The sequence below is a fragment of the Phocoena sinus genome, chromosome 1 (genome assembly GCF_008692025.1).
Source record: "Phocoena sinus isolate mPhoSin1 chromosome 1, mPhoSin1.pri, whole genome shotgun sequence".
NCBI classification, from domain to species: Eukaryota; Metazoa; Chordata; class Mammalia; order Artiodactyla; family Phocoenidae; genus Phocoena; species Phocoena sinus.
Window position 1 is genome coordinate 35,693,138 of NC_045763.1, and position 15,778 is coordinate 35,708,915.

Below are 15,778 nucleotides of genomic sequence, written 5' to 3' on the forward strand. Positions count from 1 at the left end.
ATTGAAGGCCCTGACCAGCCTGACCTTTCTATGTCCTCTGGGGTTCAGGGACTCCCCATTTCCAACCCCAGGATATCTAACTCCTTGTTTTCCAAAGTAATTGGAAAGAGACAGCATGAATGCTTCAAAATTAAAAATAATAACAATATCATTTGGGTTAAAGTCCCCCAAATTTTCTCTGTCATCATCAGAGTTGATCTTAGGCTAATGATTGAAAACGCGATTTTTTTCTAGCTTCTCACTGGGGCAGTGTAGCATATGGTTAGATTGCTGAGGTTCGTTAGATAGTTTGGCTCCACCAATTACTATGGCCTGTATGCCTTTGGGCAAGTTTCAAACCTTTCCCTGACCAGGTTTCTTTTTTTGTAAAAAGGGAATAAAGCATCTGCTTTATGATATGGGATTAAGGATTAAACGCAGTAATGTATGTAAACTGTTTAAATACCGCAGTTAGCAGATGGCCAGGAAATGGTACCCATGATTATTTTTATTATTGTTGCTTCACCTCTAAGCATATCATACAATTCACTGAAGTCATTATTAGAGCACGGATTGAATGGGAGTCAGGCCTGGACTCCTAACAACATGGGACCTCGGGCAAATCCTTTCTTGGGCCGCGGTTTCTTCACCTGTAAAATATGGGTATGTTGCTGGGATGGGGAGGGTGCACCATGTGCAGATTAGACTAGCGGATCTCTAAAACCCCTGACATCTCTAAACCCCCATGGGGGTGAGCCCCTGTTTCCCTCGCAGGGCAGTCCAATCTTATCTCCCAGATAGGCAGATCTGAATCCTGAATCCTGATCTTTTTTCTTGACCATAAGGAATTCACCCCTCTTTCAGCCTCATTTTCCTTGTTTGTAAAACAACAACAAACAAAACAGTTTTTAAAAACAAACAAATGAGCAACTTCCTTCCTATCAGTGTTTCCGCAGGCACTAAGCTAACAGTGGACGCTCCCGCCTTCTTTCTGCTTCTAAGCTGCTCAATCAACTCCTGCCCCCGCCTCCCTGCCCGCGGGCCGGCTGGCCGGCCAGCCACTGCATGTAACCTCCTCTAAAAAGGCTCAAGTGCTTTAGGTCATTACGCCGAGTCCTGCACTTTGTATCATAAACACGATCCACAAGCAGAGTTAAGCGTGAAGGGCGGGTGCGGGGAGGCTGAGGAATGAATGGAAGCGACTGGGGAATGCACGCAGCTCAGGCACGCCCCCAGACGCGACGCGACGCGACGCGACGCGCCCCGCCCCGCCCAGCCCAGCCCCGCTTTCCGACACCTGGTGGCGCAGGACCTGCCTTTGCCTCTCTCCCACCCTTCAAACTCCGCTCCACTGCAGGACTCCCGTGAGATCTGCGACTTGCCCCGGAAGACCCGCCCCCTGTGCCGTAGAGGCCAATGGGCAAGGGCGACAGTTGCGACGGTTGGGTTTTGAAGGAGCCAATGAGTGCTCGGAGCGGAGAGTTTAAGAAGTGTAAATCCGCACTGCTAAGGCCAGTCTGGAATCGGAGTCTGCTTTGAGCTGACGGTGAGAGGCGGCTGGGCCGAGCGAACCGGGGTGAGGCCGCGGCCTGGGGTGCCGGGCTGGGAGGGGCTGCGGCCGGGGGTGGCCCTGTGTGGTCGGCTGTCCCAGAGCACGGTCGCCTTTCTTCCTCCGGGGCTCAGTGGGTAACCCTCCCCCTCCAGACACTCCCATGGCCCAGTTCGTGTTCGAGAGTGACCTGCACTCGCTGCTGCAGCTGGATACACCCATCCCCAATGCACCCCCTGCGCGCTGGCAGCGCAAGGCGAAGGAAGCCGCGGGGCCGGCCCCCTCGCCTATGCGGGCAGCCAACCGATCCCACAGTGCCGGCAGGACCCCGGGCCGAACTCCCGGTCAGTAGGGTGCGGCGGGACGCGGTCAGGAAGAGGGAAGGGCTGAGAACAGCCTTCACGACTGCTCCCATGGGAGCCTGTTGTGACAGTCTGACTTCCCTCTCCCTGCCCCAGGCAAATCCAGCTCCAAGAATCAGACCACTCCCAGCAAACCTGGCGGTGACCGCTATATCCCCCATCGCAGTGCTTCCCAGATGGAGGTCGCTAGCTTCCTGCTGAGCAAGGAGAACCAGCCCGAAGACAGTCAGACGCCCACCAAGAAGGTGTGTGTCCCAGGGGGGCTTAAGGCAGGAAACCGATCTGTATAATCTGGATGATACCACCACCTCACCACCACCCTTATGTGCCAGGAACATCAGAAAGCATGGGCTTTGAACCTGAACGGTTTTGATGTGGAGGAAGCCAAGATCCTTCGGCTCAGTGGAAAACCACAAAATGCCCCAGAGGGTAAGACCTGAAGTTTTCAGCTCTTGGAGGGAGGTGTCATTCCATCCCCAGGGCTCGGGATAGATGAGATGGCTCTTCCCACCTAAGACTGAAAGGAGTGAAGGTGCTTCTCTGGCCTTCCTAGTTAGGGGCAGGGGGAGGTGTCAATTCTCCCAGTGTCTAGACCTACTCCGTTGCTACAGGTTACCAGAACAGACTGAAAGTGCTCTATAGCCAGAAGGCCACGCCCAGCTCCAGCAGGAAGACCTGCCGTTACATTCCTTCCCTGCCAGACCGCATCCTGGACGCCCCTGAAATCCGGAATGACTACTGTAAGTGCAGCCTTCTCCCTGACCGGTGGACGGAGAAAAAGGGAGAGAGAGGGACTAGGCAAACTAGAAAGCTCATGCTCTTCCCTTCCCCCTCTGGCAGACCTGAACCTTGTGGATTGGAGCTCTGGGAATGTACTGGCTGTGGCTTTGGACAACAGTGTGTACTTGTGGAGTGCTAGCTCTGGTGACATCCTGCAGCTGCTGCAATTGGAGCAGCCTGGGGACTATGTATCTTCTGTGGCCTGGATCAAAGAGGGCAACTACCTGGCTGTGGGCACCAGCAGTGCTGAGGTGCAGGTGAGGCTTGTCCCTGTGCTGCAGCTCTGTTGTTCCCCAGAACAAGACCCCCAGGGGTCTTGCCCAGCAGGAGGATGTTAATGCCAAGCCCTGATCTTCATGGTCTTCTCTCTCTGTAGCTATGGGATGTGCAACAGCAGAAACGGCTTCGAAACATGACCAGTCATTCTGCCCGAGTGGGCTCCCTCTGTTGGAATAGCTATATCCTGTCCAGGTTAGTGGTTTTTGCTAGTCTGTTACAAAATCAGTCTATGATTTTGGCCCCCTCTCCCCGGACTGTACACCTCTGAACTGATGCAGCTCTGGCCTGCTGGTGGCGTTTGGCACTGCTATAGGACCTGATTCCCTTCTTCCCCCCTGCAGTGGCTCACGCTCTGGCCACATCCACCACCATGATGTTAGGGTAGCAGAACACCATGTGGCCACATTGAGTGGCCACAGCCAGGAAGTGTGTGGGCTGCGCTGGGCCCCAGATGGACGACATTTAGCCAGTGGCGGCAACGATAACTTGGTCAACGTGTGGCCTAGTGCTCCTGGAGAAGGTGGCTGGGTTCCTCTGCAGACATTCACCCAGCATCAAGGGGCTGTCAAGGTGAGAGTTGGGCTGGGCTGGGCTGGGCCTCTGCAGACTCTCACTCAGAACCTCTGGGGACATGGGATGGTGGCATTGGACTGGGTTAATCTGTGAGCCCTATAGCTCTGTGTCTAGCTCTAGTACCTGCTGACCCCAACTTTTTATCACACCTAGGCTGTAGCTTGGTGTCCCTGGCAGCCCAATGTCCTGGCAACTGGAGGAGGCACAAGTGATCGACACATTCGTATCTGGAATGTCTGCTCTGGGGCCTGTCTGAGTGCTGTGGATGCCCATTCCCAGGTAGTCTTCCTTATTCCAGCCTCTCACTCCCAAATGCGTTCTTAATTCTATATAGCCTTCTGGGCAACCATGTCCCCTCCAGTGGCTTCACCGATGCTATACCCTGATGGTTTCCAAACTTCTAACTCAGCTCTCACTCACGAGCTCCAGACCCACATTTCCAACAGTCCACGAGAGCTTGTCTCTAACGCCATGTGCTATAGGTGGCACCACCCTAATATGTCCCAAATTAAACTTGGCACTTCTCCTTGCCTCCCTGAAATGCATTCCTCATCCTCCTATGTTGTTGTGAGGGACACCACTCAGAAATCTGAAAAACCTAGAATCTTTCATCCTCCCCACCTAGTCACCAAGATGTCTCAGTTTTACCTCAGAATATCATTTACGCGTGTCCCCTCCCCTCAGCCTCATCCTTCTCCCCAGTGGAGGCTCACAGCAGTGGTCTTTTCATATCTCTTCCAGTCTGTCCTCTTTTCATATCTCTTCCAGTCTGTCCTCTACACTGGTCTGGGTGGTCTGTTTCTGTCCTCTTTAAACCCTGCAAGTGCTCCCTATCACCTACAGTATATAATCCAAATGCTTTAGAATGATATTTGAGGCCCTTGCTGGTGTGTCTCCCTGCAAGCACTGCAGCTTCCTCTTGCCACCCCCTTGCCCAGCACATGCAGCCTTCATTCTAACCTTGGGCTCAGGTTCAAATTCTGGCTCTGCCTCCTAACTTAACTTGCATGTGATCTTAAGCAGCTTGCTGAACTTCCTTCTGCTTGATTCCTGATCTGTAAAGTGAATAACAGTTATAACTCTCAAAAGGCTTTTGTAAGGACTACAGTCATTCAAGTCTGAGTCCGTAGCACCTGGTAGGGTGGCTAACACCACGGTGGACTTGGTTCTGATTTGAGTAGTGTTGGCTCTGTGTACGTCATGCCCGTGCCATTCCCTCTCCACAGGTGTGCTCCATCCTCTGGTCTCCCCACTACAAGGAGCTCATCTCAGGCCATGGCTTTGCCCAGAACCAGCTGGTTATTTGGAAGTACCCAACCATGGCCAAGGTGGCTGAGCTGAAAGGTAGGTGCTAAGTGACAGAAGCCAGAAACAAAAGGGCACGTATTATATGACTATTTATATGAAATGTCCAGAAAAGGCAAATGCAGAGAGGGAGAAAACAGATTAATGGTTGCTAGAGGCTGAGGGGAGAGGGTAATGAGGACTTTCTTTATGGAGTGAAGAAAAAATTCTGGAATTACTGTTGTGATGGTTGCACAACTCTGAATATACTAGGAACCAATGAACGGTACACTTTAAAAGGATGAACTTTACAGTGTGTGAATTGTTAATTATCTCAGACTGTTATAAACAAGCTCTCAAAATTGGAAGGCTATAGGTATCTACCTTCATTTGTACTGCTCTCACTTTTTCCCTCCTCATGCCCCAGGTCACACAGCCCGGGTCCTTAGTCTGACCATGAGCCCAGATGGGGCTACAGTGGCATCAGCAGCAGCAGATGAGACCCTGCGTCTGTGGCGCTGCTTTGAGTTGGACGCTGCCCGGCGGCGCGAGCGGGAGAAGGCCAGTGCAGCCAAAAGCAGCCTTATCCACCAAGGCATCCGTTAAGACCAACTCAGCTCAGTTTTTTGTGTTTTTTTTGTTTTTTTTTTTTTTTTTTTACTTTTCTAATAAAGTCACATCTCCCTCTTCTCCTGGCATGACCTCTGTCCCAGCAGCCTTCCCCGGGGCTCCTCTCTACTGTGATCAGAGAGCTAGAAACATCCATCCTGTGGGCACCTTGACCATCCCTCCTGTTTGCAGACAGGCTGGCAGGCTTCGTACCCACCTCCTCCATTCACACATGTACACACACAGCCTCAGCGGTTTCCTCTGTCACTTTTAATGAAGACATAAAGGAGTGAGCAGCCTCCACAGGCTGTATTCCCAGGCCCCCACCACCCTGACCTTTGGCCAAGAAGCTCCTACTTCAGTGTGGGGTGGAGAAGGAGGGAGCCTGGGTCCACAGTGACAGATTATTGCTGACCTCTTCAGTGTGAGGAAAAAGGCCACACGACCCTGGTGGGGACCAGCCCTGAGTGCTCCTCTCCCACGTGTAAGGCAGGGAGGGGGAAATAAGTGTCCAGCCCTTTCGGCCCCTGGCTCTGGAGTGGCAGAGGGCAACGAGGCCTTGTCCCTGGGGCTGGCCAGAAGAGGAGGAATGGAAGCAGTGGTCCCTGTGTACCAGCTGTGGGGAGCAGAGGACCTGTCACCTGCTCAGTCCTGACCACATAAGCCCTGGTCACAGGTGTAGCTGGGGAGGACAATGACAGATGCTGCCTGAGGTGCAGTCCTGAGGCACTTAGGTGGGCGCCTAGCTAGGCCATGTTTCTCAGTTAGCCTTGACTTTGGCAGTACCTGGAGCTCCATTTTGCTGAAGTACACGGGGCAGCCGCTTGCCTTTGGTGTAAGACTGATACCAGAAATTGGAGAAGAGCAAGAAGAAGATGGTGCCGTACATCCAGATGAGGTGGATGATGATTGGATACTGGTAGTTACAGCTGGGCATGAAGTAGTACTGGGAGATGTGCAGCGAGACCAGGACAAACTGGATCTAGGACAGAAAGGCAAGGGTCAAAGGGCACAGTGAGAGGACCGGAGGGAAAGGGGGTAGAAAAACAGAATGCTGAGTAGGGAGGGCTGGGGTCAAAGGTGAAGTAGGCTGGCTAAAGGTAGGATCCAGACCAGAATGTTGAGGGGATGGTTGTAGGTCAGGCTCAGGCCCCTCACCAGCTGGACAGCTGTCATGTGCTTTTTCCACCAAAGGTAGGGCTGAGCCACAGGGCCAAGGGCAGACAATCCATAGTACAGGTACATGATGACGTGCACAGAGGAGTTGATCATGGCGTGGAAAGAGCCCATTCCTCCTGTGCATGGACAATCAGGACCTGAGTTGGGCCTCTGGTCCCCAGTGCCTGTCCCTCCTCCCCCGTGGTCTTCACCACTCACCTGGAGCAAATTTTACCCCCCACCACCAGCTCCAGGGAAGCACTGAGTGGTGGAAGACATGTAGGAAGGTCACCTGTCCATCTTTCTTCCGGAGAATAAAGATCACCTGAGAGAAGAGTGGGGTAAGGGGTTTCAGAGCCAGGGCCTCTCACTCCTTTCTCCCCATAAGTTCTCGAATCTCATGTAACTACTCACCGTGTCCATCAGCTCAATGAACTTGGAGAACAGGAAGAGCCAGGCCACTCGGACCATCTGTAAGAAGTCAGGGCAGCCTTAGGACCGCCAAGAGCCTCTCTAAACTGGCTCATGAGCACAGGGCACATCCAAACTGCTCCTAACCCCAGGTTGCTAAGGACCTGGCCTCCGTCCCCACTTACCCTCAGTGCCTCGGGGTTGCTGGAAAAGTCCACTGGGTCGCAGCGCCAGGTGTAGGTGCTCAGCCAGCCAGACATCAGGAACTATGAAGGGGTGTGGATTAGACCGCCAGACTTCCCTCCCTCCCCCAAGTCTCTTCTGTTCTCTAGACGGAGAAATAGAGCTGAGCCTCTCTGGAAAGGAGATGCCATGCTCTGGCCCTAAGGCCTGCCCCTTATCCTGCCGGCAGGAATTAAAGCCTAGGCATCCTGGGGGCCCACCTCATAGACGATGTAGAGGGAAAATGCCACCAGTGAGAAGTTGTAGACAACCATGAAGCTGCGGAGCTGGAAGGGCTTCCGATTGGCCATGATGCGAGGCCCAAGTGAAAGAACGAAGTACACGTAGGTCAGGAGGATAGAGGTCATTAGCAGGGGGGACCCCATCAGAGGGTAGCCCTGGATCCGGGGATCTGTGAATAAGGGTCAAAGGAGTCAGGAAGGGTCACAGAGTCCAAAGGGTCCCCACCAGGTGTGCAGACATGAGATCAGGTCACAAAGGGTCAAGGGATTTGAAGGGACTCTCCACCATTAGGAGACAGCCCTAGATCCAGGGATCCCAGGGTGGGAGGGAGAAAGGGTTGGAGGACAGCATCTCACCTGCATGCTTCATCATCTCCTGGTACAAGTTCACAACAGCCTCCATCCTGGCTAAGGACTCTGGCGAGGTAGGGAGGATGGGTGTCAGACAGGGCCGTCTGTGTTCCCCCCACGCCCCAATTTCACCCCTGACCCACAGACAGGACACAGACCAGACGCGACAACTCCCAACACCTCACTGCAGAAAGGACAGAGCAGTGAGAGGAAGGAATTGCTGGGGACTAGGGTGAGGAGGAGGCCGCTCGGGGTGGGGGGCGGGATCTGCTTCCCGCATACCCTGCCTGCCTGGGAAGGGCTCTTCCGCCCTTCCTCTCCACACCTTCCTCTCCTCTCCTCTCCTCACGCTCTGCTCCTCTCCAGAGATTTTTACTTCCTGACCTCCCCTCCCTTCTTCCACAAGAGGACTCTCAATTTCTGGTCTCTTTCCAGAGAGTCTTAATTCCTACCAACAGGGAACTCACCTCCAGAACGAACCTCCTCTCCCTTCCTTGCCAGTCCCTCACCTCTCCAGCCCTGGAGTCTTCCTTCTCTCCAGGGGTCCTCCCCTTCAACTTCTCCTGCCCCATTTCAGGATGCACATCTCCCGGGATGGTCCCTCCTATCCTCTCCCCTCCTGAGTCACCCCCTCGGGCTCTCCTCTGCCCTCCTTGGCTCTCACCTCCAGCCTCTCCTCTCGTCTCCGGAGCTCTCCTCTCACCCTCCCTCTCCAGGAGCCTGGCTCTTTGAGACTCCTGCCCTGGCGGCTCCACCTGTCTGACTAGATCTGGCAGCAGCCCCGCCCTCTGCTTGCCCCGCTGTACTGCACATGGGGTGGAGGGTGGGTCCAGGCCACAGGTCAGTACCTGGGGGACCCACCAGGATTGAGAAACCCAAGTAAAGCCCAGGACTCACCACCCACCCACCCCAGACCAGTCAGATGAGCTAAGGTTCTAGGTTTTGGCTAGAAACCTCCCAGGACGCCAGCCCCAGGCCTAGCCTTGGCCCAAAGAGAACTGCTGAAAACCCACACCCAGCATCCCCTCCTAAATTAGCCATAAATTCTCAGTTTGTCCTACTTCAGAATGGGTACCATCACCCTTCTCTCCCAGGGAGGGGCAGGGAGTGGCATGTGAGGAGGTGGGGAGTAGGGGAGGTCTCAGGAATCTTCCCCTCCCTCAAGTAGGGGGTCATAATGGGCTAGGCCCTCTTCCCCTCAGAGCCTGAAGGAATGTCGGGGGAGGGCTCACCGGGACACAAAAGCCTTGGCCCAGGCGGGGAGGACAGCCTGGGACTCGAGGCAGTCCCAGAGGGGCAAGGCGTTCCCCAAACAGCCAGAACAGCAGATGCTCTGCGAGCTGCCTGCACTCTGGTCGGCCAGGCTCCCTCTACCCAGAGAAGCACCTGTGCAGGTACTAAGTGAAGAACACACCTTCTGACACAGCTACGGAGGCTGCACACGCGCCCCTCACACACACATGTCACAGACGCTCCCCCAACTTCCATGCCGACCCACAACTGCCCCATCAAGGTCAGGCTCCAAGTCCTCCCATACACACAGCCCGTCACAGCTCCCCGCCACCAACGACAACTCGCCAGTGGCTATAGCACGCACGTGCACGCAGAGCCCACCTGGCTCCTGCAGGCTGCAAGTGCCCTCCTCTGACACTCTGACCACCCGGACAAGTCTTCATGGACTTTGACATGCATGGTCTCCAACACTCAGGCCTGCTCCGAGCTACGTTCACACTGGCAAACACACCCAAACACACACACACTCCTTCACAGGACCCGCATTACCATGTGCAAGTGCCTGTGCTCAAACGCAGGTTTCCTCACACGTCTGAGTCTCAGATGAACGTGGTCACACACATAAACTCACACAGCCCACCTGCAGGTGAACGAACCCAACATCACCCACACTGTGTGCAGACATGTACCTGTCCTGGGTCAGGCACCCCCACAGCTCTCTCTTCACGGATGGCAGTCACCATTCTTCATTCATTCATTCATTCATTCATTCACAATCAGACTTTTGTTGGCTGCTTATTCTGGGGTAGGGCCTACCCAGAAGCATGTGATCTAACACACAGTTCCTCCCGGCCCATGTGAGCTTGCCAGCTTGTTATCTCCCAGGCTCTCTCAGCCACCATCCCCAAGTTCACCTCCCCCCAGCCTACACACGCATGCACCCTGGGGGTCAGGGGTGGCTCGAGGCTTCTGGAAGGACCTCTCCCCAAGTCTGAGCTGAATCTGGGTGTGTCCCTAGTGGGAGAACTCAGTCTGGTCCTTCCTTCCTTTCAGATGGATGAAAGGGAAAGGCAGACAGGCAAAGGAAGGGGGCGGTGGCGGTGCACAAGGGCGCCAAGGGTTGGAAGGAGTAAGAGGGGGAGAGGGGCAAGAGAAGGAGGTGGTAGAGGAAGGCCCAGGTTCAAGCAAATGGGGGCCTGGCGGGAGGGAGGCTGCTGGGGAGGCCCAGCCCCGGAGAGCTGGGACCTCCCACCCACCCTCCCCAGGAACGGCCTCGCCCACAGCCTGGGCAGGGCAGGGCAGGCCGGGCGGCCCAGCGGGGCAGGGGCCTGGGCACGTGGCGAGCCCGCCCTGGGAGGTCCCGACTCACCAGTGGGGGCCAGGCGGGCAGTCGTGGAGGGCTCGGAAGGAGCAGGGCCGGAGAGGTGTCCCCAGGGCCAGGCTGCCTGCCACTTCCTCATCTGCTGGGCCGACTTTCTGTCACCAGAGGGGGAGGGGGCGGGCCGGGTGGGGGGCGCCCGCTGATTGGGCCGCGGGCTGAGGCAGGAGGGGCCGGCCAGCCCCGTCTCTGCTGGGCCCGCGGGGTGGGGGCGGGGGCGGGGGCGGGGCGGGCCGCCGGGCCTCGGGCAGGAAGCACGCCCAGCCCCTGCTCCCTACCCCTTCCCGCCGCATCGCCTCCCATCTCCGTCAGCTCGCGCGGCCTGGCCCCGGCCCGCCCCAGTTGCACCCTGCGCCTTCCTGACGTTCAGCCTGCGCATGGCCTCATTCTGGGCCCTCTGGGGGTTTATCCACCAACAAGACCAACACAGCTTCTTTCGCGGCCGGTCCACCCGGCCTGGGACCCTGGGAAGAGTTCCAGGGTCAGCCCTCCCCGCAAAGAGCTCCCTGTCTAGAGGGTGGGACCGGAGGGGTGGGCTGCAGGCAGCCTGTGTGTGTGCGGAGAGCGGACTGGGGCAGCGGGGAGGTCTCAGCCCGAGGGAGAGGCTGCGCGGGGAAGCCTTCCCTAACAGCCCATAAACTTGGATGAGCCTAGCGTTAGGAGTTGCTGAAAGGATTGTGTGGACCGGAGGTGGGAGAATACAAGTAGCCTGGGGCAGCAACAGTTAGTGAATCACTGGCTACACTGGCCTTCAAGGTAGTAAAAGGAAAAAGAGGGAAGTGAAGCCAACTGTGGCTGAATGTAGTGGTCTTGAAGGCCAAATGGAGCAGTTTGGTTTCTTCTGGAAGCAGAGGAGAAACTGAAGAGTTTTGAGGAGGCTACAATCAGACCTGTATTGTTAAATATTCATCTCATATTTTTCGACCACGTACAGGGTTAAGTGCTGGTGGCACATCAATGAACAAGGCAGGTGCCGTCCCTGCATGGGGTTTACTGCCTAGCCCAATCACTTTGCTCTGGCATCCAGTGAGATGAGGGTACTGGCGGGGAGACCAGGTGAGAGAGCACCCTGACCTAAGAAGGTTTGGAAACTGACGGGATTGGAGAAGCAGACACTGGAGATTTCCCCAAGACAGCTGGACCCTCTCTGTACACTTAGCTGTGTGGTCTGGCTCCGTGCGCTCTCCCTTCCCTCATCCACACACTCACCAACTAGACTGAACTACTGGAGGTGAGGACTAGGTTTCTGCGAAATGAAATCTGTATCTCCAGCAGCGCCTGAAACAGTGCTAATAACTGCATACAGGATTGTATGATGTACACGTGGAATTCAGAGGAGGTGGTGGTTTGGAAGAAACAATGTGTTCCTCAGTGGTGGGATCTAGCTATGTGGAAGTTTAGTCTCAGAGTTAAGAGGTCAGAGCCAAAGTACAGCTATGATCTAGCCCATTAGTACCTATGCTTGAAAGGAAATGGCAAAAGAATTCAACTATTCAAAAGGCTCAAACTTCTTAGCATGGTACACGACGGGCTACCTGATCTGGCCCTCAGCCTCCCATTCTACCAGTGCTATTCTCCTGGGCCACATCCTATGCTTCAACTGTTCCCCAAGGATATCAGCGTCTTTCATATCCCCCCACCGCTCCAAGCCTTGTCTCCTAACTCAATACAAGATACAAGCCGCTCTCCCAGGCAATAAATCAGCCCCTGCCTTCGCTTCCACAATCTCCCTGCAATGCAATTATCTGCATGCCCCCTCACTATGTTTTAGTTGTCTCTGTACCTCTAGCATCTGGCCTAATGTCAGACTCACTTGACCCTCCACAATGTTTGTGGAATATTAGAGTGAATGAGAAATGTGTGAAGTGGAAGAGAGGTCAAGGGACCCAGAGTCAAGTGGGGAAAACATTAAGAATTCAAAAGCCTTTCTACTTCCCTTGGGGTGGTACTATCTGTTGAGTCAATAAATATTTACTGTGTTAGGTATACTTCAGTGGCTTTGGGGTCACACCTAACTCCAAAGGCCTGAATTTAAATCTTCCACTTAGTATCTATATGACTTAATGGAAGTGGCTGAACCTCCATAAAATGTGAACAACGGTACCCGTCTCATATGATTGTTGTGAAGGTTAAAGGAGATGACCCAGGTAAAGTGCTCAGCACTGCTTCTATCTTGACATATCATAGACAAGGGGGGAAGCAAGAAGGTATATACTTGTATGTAGATTCATAAGCATTCATTTAACAAACATTTCCTAAATGCTTACTGTGTGCAAAGCACTGTTCAGAGAGCACTATTGAGGGGCTTTGGATTAAGTGTCCATCTAGAGATGAACAAAGTCGACTATTATAAATGATGAAACAGTTCCAGAGGTCCGTTAGAGATAGAGAACTTCAACTATCCATTACTCACCTGGACCACGCGGGTAAATGACCACAGCAATCCCTCAGTAAATGCCCACTGACTACATGAATGAACATGCCCAAAGACTCACTTCCTTCAGTTCCTGTCCTAGTCCTAGGAGAAAGCGTCTTCAAATATCTGATATAGACCACCTATAGACCACCCGAGGTCCTACCAAATGGTATCTCCATGGCCCTGGGGTTACTGCAAAATACTCACAGTCTAGACGAGAAGACAGACATATAAATTAACAATTACAGAAGCGTGTGGTGAGTATTCCCACAGAGATAAACCCAGAGAGTTAAGAGAGCACCAAGGGGGGCACCTTACCCCAAGGTGGGGATTAGTTCTTGAAGGCTTCAAAGAAATGACACCAAAGCTGAGCATTAAAGGACGCTTTCTAGAAGGCAGGGGAACGTATTCCAGGCAGAGGGAAGCATGTGTGTGAAGGCATAGAAGCAGGAGATGTGGCAGGTTTAGGGAGCTCTGGGTAGTTTGGTGTGGCTCCAGCCCAAAGGTCGTATAGCTAAGGGGGAAATGTCAGCAAGAGTCAGTTATGAAGAGCCATGTATATGCCTCGCTTGGTAAGAAGTTTGGATTTTAATTGTTTATCTTTTTCAGCCCTGGCTACACACTAGAACCACCTGGGAAGTTTTAAAAATATCAGTGCCTCGCTCTCACCTCCAGATTGATTCTAAGGGTTGTTTTTAATGGGAAGAGGCTTGAGCGTGTTTATGTGCTGTATGGAAGACAGTGAGATCCAGCACACATGGAGGGGTTAGCCTTTGGCTCAAGAGAACACCTCCCAGTCTGAAATATATAGAAAAGAAGGATAACTTTGTCAGTGGACTGGGAGGAAATGGGACCATTTGGGACCTGCAGAGAAGCTAGGATGAAGGCCTTGGAGGTAAGAGGGTCCGCAGAAGGGTACCTACACCAGGGGCAGGCTGATGAACTGGAGAAGCTGAAGGGGTCCAGGAACTGTCTTGATAAGGATAAAGGCCAGGTGTTCGTGTGGGTAGGGAATAATAGGCAGTCCAACAGCTGAAACTCCCCCTGAAACACCTGGCGCCTTCCTGACTAACGGGAAGTGATGTGACAACGTCCCCTTGGCCCCGTTCTCTCTGACTCACATCTTACTCACGGCTCTCTGAGGGGCCTTTCTCCATCCTCTTTCCCCAGAAGACAAACTACTGATTTACCGTCTCCAAGGTTCAGCCTGAAAACCACCATCTGTATGGACGTTAACAACTCTGTTTCCCCGATTATGCAGCTTTATATGTTTCTGCAGAAAAACTAAAGGTAAATGGGATCACAGAAGCAGGAAAAAATGGGAAAAGGTATGCCTGTATGTGCATGAGTGGGTGAGGGAGGGAGCAGGTGAAGCCGTGGAGGGAACAGGGCATGGGAGACACAGGGGAACTGGCTGAGAACAGGCACTGAGGGTCGAGGCTGAGAGACAGCAGGAGTGGCAGATAGAAAAGGAAGCAGCCTCCCAGGGCCTGTGTCAAGCTTCTCCCTTCCCCATCCTGTCAAGGGCAAAGGGCGCTTTCTACACAGTATCCACACAGAGGAGCTGAGCAGAGGGCTGAATCCGTGAGGACAGTGGAGTGAAGACGAGGGTGAAGGGCTCATCAGTTAATCATTCTGCATGTCCCTGGGCCTTAGCTCACTAGTGTCCCCTGCCTAAGGCTGGGACCTTGACTGAAGGAAAGACATCCGGCCAGCAGAAGAGAAAGACTGCATGCAAACAGTCATCACACCATCTGGAATTTGGGGATTGCCTGGACCCTTGAGAGGTCAGGGGCAAGGTCTGATCCATTGTAGGTAGCCAATGCCAACGCATTATGGGTATCGTTCAGTGTTCACTCAACTGAAGTAAAGAAACTCAGCTTGGGGGAGAGGGCTGCGATAGAATGTGCAGGAAGAGCTCTAGAAAGAGAAAAGGGAAGGCTTTGGTGAGGGGACAATCCAGGGGAGGTTATCAAGGTGGAAGAAAGAGAGTTAGCAAGATCTGGAAGATGTGGGAGAAGGGCCAAAAGGGGAAAAGAGGAAACGCAGCTTACTGTTCAATACTTTCTCTGGCAAGTGTAGGGCCAGCTGCTTTCCATATGCTCTTATGGTTCAGTCCTGTAAGGTAAGTACTTACCTGTAAGTACTTACCTGTAAGGTAAGTACTATTATCACTGCTTAACAGATGGAAAAAAAAACAAAATCAGAAAGGGTGAAGGATTTTCTCAAGGTCACACAGCAAGTGAGGTGGAAGCAACATAGATGATCCAAGCTGAGGAAAAAGTGTGGACAAAAGAATGAATGGAGGGAAGCACAGGACGGGAGTAGAGAATTGCAAGTGATTCTGTTTGGCTAAAGGATTTGGTGAGTGAAAGGCCTTCATATGCTAGGTTAAAAAGGAGGTTGGCCCCAAATCATGAAGTGTTTTAAATGAAAGACTGAGGAGTTTTATTCGTACTGGGATGTCCCTGAAGATTTTTAAGGGGTTGGTATGATCCCCATTGTTATTGATAATGAAAAACCTGGTGAGAGTAAGATTATCAAGAGGAAAGCAGAGGAAGGGAGAGCAGGTGGGAGACCAGCTCAGAGGCACAGGTGTGACAGAGTGAGGGCCTAACCTAGAGCAACGGAGTGAGAAGGAAGAAGAGGGGATAGAGCAGAGAGAGGACCCAGAACTGACAGCAAGGTTGGCACGCTGGATAATGCAGGTGGAGCAGGATGGAGGAAGTGAATGCAGTTTGGGACATCCGGAGTTTGAGGAAGGATGGCACATTCCCCAGGCAATCTGAAACACAGTACTGTAAGCTTAGGAGAAAGGACGGGGTTCGGGGGGAAAAAATATCTGCGGATTGTCTGTAGAGATGAAACCACACAAAGTGGACTGTAGTAGCTGTAGGTCTGGTCGTATACAGATACTGTCCCATCCCCCTGCTTTCATCTCCTTTAAGGAAT

At 53.3% G+C, this 15,778-nt stretch overlaps 2 protein-coding genes across 3 annotated transcripts; one reads left to right on the plus strand and one right to left on the minus strand.

Annotated features, from left to right (window-relative positions):
* Positions 1–1,383: 1,383 nt before the first annotated feature.
* Positions 1,384–5,495, plus strand: CDC20 (cell division cycle 20). 2 transcript variants are annotated; one of them, XM_032650258.1, is made up of 11 exons: positions 1,384–1,525; positions 1,684–1,872; positions 1,987–2,135; positions 2,223–2,319; positions 2,502–2,630; positions 2,731–2,927; positions 3,047–3,141; positions 3,291–3,519; positions 3,676–3,801; positions 4,749–4,866; positions 5,234–5,495. In XM_032650258.1, the coding sequence occupies exons 2-11, from the start codon at positions 1,692–1,694 to the stop codon at positions 5,410–5,412; spliced, it is 1,500 nt and encodes a 499-aa protein (XP_032506149.1). In that variant the 5' UTR covers positions 1,384–1,525; positions 1,684–1,691; the 3' UTR covers positions 5,413–5,495. The 2 variants fall into 2 exon arrangements, with proteins under 2 accessions (XP_032506149.1, XP_032506158.1); XM_032650267.1 differs by having other exon boundaries at positions 1,452–1,555.
* Positions 5,496–5,665: 170 nt separating this feature from the next.
* Positions 5,666–10,553, minus strand: ELOVL1 (ELOVL fatty acid elongase 1). The gene is made up of 8 exons (XM_032650281.1): positions 10,402–10,553; positions 7,806–7,865; positions 7,428–7,618; positions 7,170–7,250; positions 6,988–7,044; positions 6,793–6,898; positions 6,574–6,710; positions 5,666–6,397 (listed from the first exon to the last, which is right to left on the minus strand). The coding sequence occupies exons 1-8, from the start codon at positions 10,490–10,492 to the stop codon at positions 6,176–6,178; spliced, it is 945 nt and encodes a 314-aa protein (XP_032506172.1). The 5' UTR covers positions 10,493–10,553; the 3' UTR covers positions 5,666–6,175.
* Positions 10,554–15,778: the final 5,225 nt, after the last annotated feature.

What these genes read in the sequence shown, in the direction of transcription:
- CDC20 (XM_032650258.1), top strand. Translation starts at nt 1,692, where the DNA reads ATGGCCCAGTTCGTGTTCGAGAGTGACCTGCACTCGCTGCTGCAGCTG. An exon ending in GACCCCGGGCCGAACTCCCG is followed by an intron (nt 1,873 to 1,986) that starts GTCAGTAGGGTG and finishes TCCCTGCCCCAG; the next exon opens with GCAAATCCAGCTCCAAGAAT. An exon ending in AGCATCAAGGGGCTGTCAAG is followed by an intron (nt 3,520 to 3,675) that starts GTGAGAGTTGGG and finishes TATCACACCTAG; the next exon opens with GCTGTAGCTTGGTGTCCCTG.
- ELOVL1 (XM_032650281.1), bottom strand. Translation starts at nt 10,492, where the DNA reads ATGAGGAAGTGGCAGGCAGCCTGGCCCTGGGGACACCTCTCCGGCCCT. An exon ending in TGCCCGCCTGGCCCCCACTG is followed by an intron (nt 7,866 to 10,401) that starts GTGAGTCGGGAC and finishes CTACCTCGCCAG; the next exon opens with AGTCCTTAGCCAGGATGGAG. An exon ending in GGAGATGATGAAGCATGCAG is followed by an intron (nt 7,619 to 7,805) that starts GTGAGATGCTGT and finishes CCTTATTCACAG; the next exon opens with ATCCCCGGATCCAGGGCTAC.